This window comes from Vidua chalybeata, chromosome 2 (assembly GCF_026979565.1).
Source record: "Vidua chalybeata isolate OUT-0048 chromosome 2, bVidCha1 merged haplotype, whole genome shotgun sequence".
In the NCBI taxonomy this organism is placed as follows: domain Eukaryota; kingdom Metazoa; phylum Chordata; class Aves; order Passeriformes; family Viduidae; genus Vidua; species Vidua chalybeata.
In genome coordinates, this window is record NC_071531.1 from 34,212,317 (window position 1) to 34,218,464 (window position 6,148).

Consider the following 6,148-nt stretch of genomic DNA (forward strand, 5'->3'; position numbering starts at 1 on the left):
CCAAGTAAGTATGTTTATTGTTTTACAGCAGAATGCCCCAATTTAAGAACAAAGTTGCTAGATGTTCAGCTGTGCAAAATGGTACATAGTGCTTCAGTACAAGTGGAAAAGAACATGATTTGTTAGCAAATGCTTTCAAATACAATTTTATGGTCCTAGAAGATAGGACTTGAAACTGAAGACTGATCCACAGGCAAATGATTTTTTTTCTGCCTAAATTGGACCTAACAACTTTGGACCCAGAACCAACGCCACTCATTCCTTACTGCTGTAAAGAAAAATTGTCACACTGAATTGCCAGATTCAGTGTTTTCATGTGTGTTACGGAGAAGTGGATCAGTCCTCTATGTCAGTTTCTAGCCCCATCCAGAAGTATCATCTGGCTCCGATAAATAAGACTCACAGGAATTTCTTGAAGGTCAATGGTCCATAATGGTAGTTATTCTACATGATCTGCTCAACTTGATTTCCAATTCTATTTAGGCTGTTTAAATTACTTTCTTGAATTCATCGTACAGCACAAGCACAAAAGCACCACCCATGCCTCTGAGAACATTAGACCATGCACCCTTGAAGAAGGCCTTTCCTCCTTCATCCCTTGCAATCTTCCGCCAGCAGTCAATTGTTCCAGAGTACATGATATCAGCTGCAGGAAAAGAGCAAAGAGTTATTCTTAATTCCTCTTTTATCTCCGGTAATTTTAACAACTGCCCTGTTTCGCTTAACTGCTTTGTGATGTCCCAAACCACAATTTAAAACTTGTAACACAATACCTGCTAAAAATATTATGCCTCCTTTTTCACACCTTTGTTTAATCTAACAAAGCAAACAGGGAGGCCATTTTTTAAATTCCATGTTCCTTAAGGAAAAGTCCTCCGCATAAATCCTGATAATCTCAAGTTGTGCCTTACTGCATTTCCTCACTTGAGTACAATATAATAAACTGGATTTATGGAACAATGAACTGTAACTCTGAGTATGGCTATTAGTAAAAAAGAACTTAAGCTTGTTAAAGCTGCTTCAACAGCATTAACAGCTCCACAGATTTACAGCCTACCTCCTTTGCGTCCTGACTGCATCATCATTCTACGTCGCACTGTATCAAAAGGATAGGAGACGACGCCAGCCACAGCAGTCACTGTCTGGGCGATCATCCAGCTGATAACAATGTGAGTATTTCTGGGATCTGGGAGCATGCCTGCAGTAAAACAAAAATGGCTGTTAGCTTTTTACCTTGCACAATCTCCTCTCGTTCAGTCACTGCATGATAGCTATTTTACTAGCTGAACTAGTTTGAAGCACTGTAGACCCATACTCTAAATAAAATTGCAGCAAAACATTTCACAAACTTTAAACATACTGAAGCTGTATTTGGAAGACTTTCTTCTCAGTAATCACAGTAGGTTACAATTTAAGCACAAGCATTCTTTTTAGATTGACATGAGAAGACTTGACTATTCACTACACTTTTAGTAAAGAAACATCACTAAATTAAGTCACTGTCCCTGTGGATAAAGCACACTACAAACTAGCATCAATGGCTTATTTCTCCAAATGTCAAGCTTAAGAATTACTTTGCAAAAGCACTGCTCAGTCCCGTTCTGCTAAACACACTTTGACTGGTCCAGTGTAACTTCAGTATGCACTGAACAACAAAGAAATTATCCTAATCGTGCCTGGTCATCAAGATACTCTCCTGGCTTTAGGAGCGACCGCTTGAAGTACAAAACCAGTACTTGCAGGTAGGCTGCTGCCATTAACACATGCACAAGTTTTCCCTTGTATACAGCAGTGCCAGGGATGTGGCACTGATATCCCCCTTCACTTTCACATGTCCAAAAACAGAGAATACAATTCTAAAAACAAGTTTTTCAGATCCCCTCTGAAATATTACCTTTTGCTGTATCATAGATCCCAAAATAGGCAGCTCTATAGATGATGATGCCTTGGACAGAGACATTGAACCCTTGGTACAAGCCACGCACACCATCAGACTTGGTGATTTTGACTAGACAGTCCCCGAGACCAGAGAATTCTCTGTCTGCACCAGCTTTTCCAACATCAGCAGCCAAACGGGTTCTTGCAAAATCCAAGGGGTAGACAAAGCAGAGGGAAGTGGCTCCAGCTGCACCACCAGACGCCAGGTTACCAGCAAAATACCTCCAGAACTGAGTGTGCTTGTCTACACCTCCCAAAAACACCTGCTTATACTTATCCTTGAAGGCAAAATTAAGAGCTTGAGTTGGGAAGTATCTGATGACATTTGCCAAGTTTCCTCGCCAGAAAGACAGCACTCCTTGTTCCTTTGGAATACGCACTACACAATCGATGATGCCCTTGTACTGCTTATCAGCAGCAATCTGTTTACTCGCATGTTGCACCTGCAAATAAAAATACAAATATTGATCACTTGCCTTGACAAATCTATGCTGCAGTTGGGCTTAAACCTGCTTTTACTATAAAACAAAGCTGTTAATTCTGAATGGCCATTGTTGGTATTGTAAAGAAAAAGACTTAAAATTGCTTCCAAGCTTTCCCAGAAATCAGGACTTGGCAAAACAAGAACAGAAAACTGCGAGCAATTCCTCCACAACTTCCTGAAGGGAGACTGTAGCAAGGTGGGGGCCAGTCTCTACTCCCAGGCCACTAGTGACACGACAAGAGAACACAGCATCAAACTGTACCAAGGAAGGTTTAGGGGGAAGTAGGGGAGGAATTTCTTCAGACAAAAAGTGGTTAGACTTTGGAACGGGTTGCCTAGGGACTGGTGAAGCAACCATCCCTAGAAGTGTTTAAGACAGGATGTGGCACTTAGTGCCACAGTCTACTTTAAATTAGACTACGTGGCATTAGGTTGGGCTTCATGATCTCTCTGAAGTCTTTACCAAACTGATTCGGTGAGGTACAAGGGCAAGTTTAAGACAAATACACCACGACAAATACACCGGGCATATGTAGAGGTGAGAGCCTTTACTGACAAAGCCGGGCCTGAGGAGGAAGTCGCCTGAGAGAGCCGCGTAGGCCGACAGAGCTGCCAGCAGAGGGACAGGGGCTGGGGGCGAGGGAGGAGCCGCCAGCCCCGCGGCCGGGCCGGAGCCGCGGCGAAGGTCACTCGAGTCACCTTGGGGCGCCACCGGGTCACGCCGGGCCGCGCGCGCCGGCCGCCGCCCGACTCCGCCCCGCCCGCGGCCCAATCGCGGCCCGGGCGCGCATCACGTGAGGGCCGCCAAGATGGCGGCGGAGAGCGGCCGCCCTCCCCTCCCCGCCGTGCCCTCGGCGCCGGGAGCGGGAGCGGCAGGAAGTGACACCATCGGCGGCCGCCCCCCTCGGCCCGGCCTGGCCTTCCCTCCCCTCTACGCCCGGCATGGCGGAACCGGCTTCGGCTTCCTCGCCGCTGTTCACGTGACCTTCCCGCCAGCCGCCGCCGTCTCGCTCGCGCCCTTTGTCCCGCGCTGGCCGCAGCCCCCGCCCCCGTCCGTCCCTCTGTCCACGCCCGGCCCAGGGCACACGGGGGCAGAGACGGGCGCCGCCCGCGCTACCCTCTCTCGCCCGTGCCGCTGACCTGGAGCAAGAGCTTGACCCGCTCGATAGGCGCCACCGCCGTCTTGCTGATGGCGGCGGCGACGCCGCCCGCCAGAAAGTCCTTGAGGAAGGAGATGGCCTGGTCCGCCATGTTCGCGCCGCGCCGGAGCCGCCGGGAGAGAAACGCTGCTGCCGCTCAAGCCGAAAGGGCGGGAGCGGCCCCGCGCATGGGCTTAATGCCGGGCCGCGCCGGCCACGCCTCCCCGCCCCATTGGCCAGCCAGCCAGGAGGGCGGAGCCCGTGACGTACAGGCCCCGCCCGCAGCCCGCCCCTCGCACTCCGCCCCGCTGCGGCGCCAGTGTCGCAGCGCCGCGTCACCCGGGGCGGCCCGGCCCAGCCCGGCCCCCGCGGGGCGGCCTGCGGGTCCGCCAGCTGCTCACACAATTGTCCCCACTACGGTCGCCTTCCCAAGCGCCCTGCGCGATCGCTTTCTGCCGCTGCCAGTAGCGCCCGCACCAGCCTGCACAGCCCAGCGGGTCCCCGTACCGCCCGGCACGCGGGCTCTGCAGAGGGATCTGGACGGGCTGGATCGATGGGTGCCAGTTGTATGAGATTTAACAAGACCAAATGCCAAATGCACTTGGGTGACGACAACGCAGTGCAGGGCTACAAACCGGTGGCAGACTGGCTGGAAAACTGCCCCGCGTAAAAGGAACAGGGGGTGCTGGTGACAGCATCGGAAAATGAGCCAGTGTGTGCCCAGGTGGCCAGGAAAGCCAATGGCGTCCTGGCTAAGAGGACCAGGGCAGTAATCCTGCCCCGGCACTGGTGAAGCCACTCCTCGAGTACTGTGCCCAGTTCTGGGCCCTTTAATCCAGGAAAGACATTGAGGTGTTGGAGTGGATGCAGATAAGGGGAATGAAGCTGGTGAAGCACAAGTCCTGTGAGAAGCGACTGAGGGAGCTGGGGCTGGTTAGCCTGGAGAAAAGGAGGCTCAGGGGTAACCTTATCTCTCTCTAGAACCACCCAAAAGGAGGCTGTAGCCAGTTTGGGGTCGGCCTCTTCTCCCAGGCAGCCAGGGACAAGACAAGAGGAAATGGCCTCAAGTTGTGCCAGGGAAGGGTTAGGTTGAACGTTAGAAGGAATTGTTTCACACAAAGGGTCATGAGACACTGGAATGGACCGTCCAGGGAAGTGGTCTAGTTGAAGTTCCTTGGTGTATCTAAGGAAAGAGTAGATGTGGCACTTGGTGCCATGATCTGCTGATGTGGTTTTGGGTCAGGGGTTGTACTTCATGATCTGAAATTTCTTTTCCTACATAACTGATTCTGTGATTCTGCTTCTGTGCAGCTGCTGGAGCACTGGCTTTGGGGTGTGGGTCTGTGAGCCCAGGCAGTAGTCAATGAGCAGCACAAGCAAGTGAACTAGGAGGCTCTGCAGCAACTGCTGGAAGCCAGTCTAGGAGGCAGACACAGCTTTCTGCATGGGTTCCCCATGAGGCAGCAGCAGCTCTCAGGTGGAGGGGAGCAGATTTCAGGCACTGTCAGTTTTGCTCCACGCTCACCACCCTCTGGGTAATGCTGATCCATGGCATATCCTTGTTCCCAAGTTCTGTTCCCACCTCCTCCTTAGCACTGCCAGGGCCAAGGGTCACATCATGAGGCTTTTCTGTATATCACTAAACTGATCCAAGACAATGGAATACCAAAGGACTTAGCTGCAGTTTCCTGTGGGACAACAGAGGGACAATAGGTCAGGGTGGTTCCAGCTTCTTGTATGGGCACTCGAAGTTAGATGCTGTGAAAACCTCCTCTGCAGGTTGTCAGAGCAAGCACTCATGGCAGGGACTCAGGCCCTACCAAGACAGGCGTGGTTTCCATCAGTAACTTTGCTAATTTTATTGTATGCTGAAATTGGTATTTTGAACCTGTCAAACTTTTGTCTGAAATTATACCTATTCTTTCTAAAATGTGTTGAAATTGTTCTAGCTGGAGGGCATTAGTTCACATCACCTGCTTTCACTTTTAGTGGGTGTTTCCAACCAAAGTAAATAAGGCCAAACCTTTTTTTTAAACAGATGACTGGTGAACCACAAAGCTGCAGTAGCTGAGATGCCAGAAACCACTGCTTACACATGTATGTACTTTGCAGGATTTCAAAATGAGAGCGTGTCTCTCAAGAGGGCATGTTGTGAGAAGAAAAGGTGCCAGGCATAGTCTTTGTCTCTGCTCTAGTACAAGATATGTCACTATACTTTTTTTTTTTTTTGCACACCAGAAGATCAAAAGTAAACAGTGTGATCTTCTGAAGCATAATACAGATAGACTGAAGTGACTCCTGTGCTCACAGAGGGTTATGCACATAGGGTGTTAGAAGACCATATTCTAAACATTATTTATGAAATGCTGTGGTACATTCATTCAGGGGGAAGCACACACAGTATGGTTATTTTTCCTTTTAAAAAAGCTCATAACTGAATGTTGATACCCTTAGCACAATACCTTGTCTGCAAGACTGAGATTTTGTTCACATAAAATTTTCTATTGATTTAAAAAGAACTTCATTTTCTAAGACTCTCAAGTATCATCAGTGTGAAAAAAATGAAGGTAAAAGGCACGTAACTTAT

The 6,148-nt window shown here is 49.5% G+C and overlaps 1 protein-coding gene across 1 annotated transcript; it reads right to left on the reverse strand.

Moving 5' to 3' along the window:
• Positions 1–3,739, reverse strand: SLC25A6 (solute carrier family 25 member 6). The gene is made up of 4 exons (XM_053934292.1): positions 3,563–3,739; positions 1,895–2,381; positions 1,058–1,198; positions 1–646 (listed from the first exon to the last, which is right to left on the reverse strand). Exons 1-4 carry the CDS (start codon positions 3,671–3,673, stop codon positions 489–491), a joined length of 897 nt encoding a protein of 298 aa, XP_053790267.1. The 5' UTR covers positions 3,674–3,739; the 3' UTR covers positions 1–488.
• Positions 3,740–6,148: the final 2,409 nt, after the last annotated feature.

What these genes read in the sequence shown, in the direction of transcription:
- SLC25A6 (XM_053934292.1), bottom strand. Translation starts at nt 3,673, where the DNA reads ATGGCGGACCAGGCCATCTCCTTCCTCAAGGACTTTCTGGCGGGCGGC. An exon ending in GGGTCAAGCTCTTGCTCCAG is followed by an intron (nt 2,382 to 3,562) that starts GTCAGCGGCACG and finishes TTTTATTTGCAG; the next exon opens with GTGCAACATGCGAGTAAACA. An exon ending in GCAGTCAGGACGCAAAGGAG is followed by an intron (nt 647 to 1,057) that starts GTAGGCTGTAAA and finishes CTTTTCCTGCAG; the next exon opens with CTGATATCATGTACTCTGGA.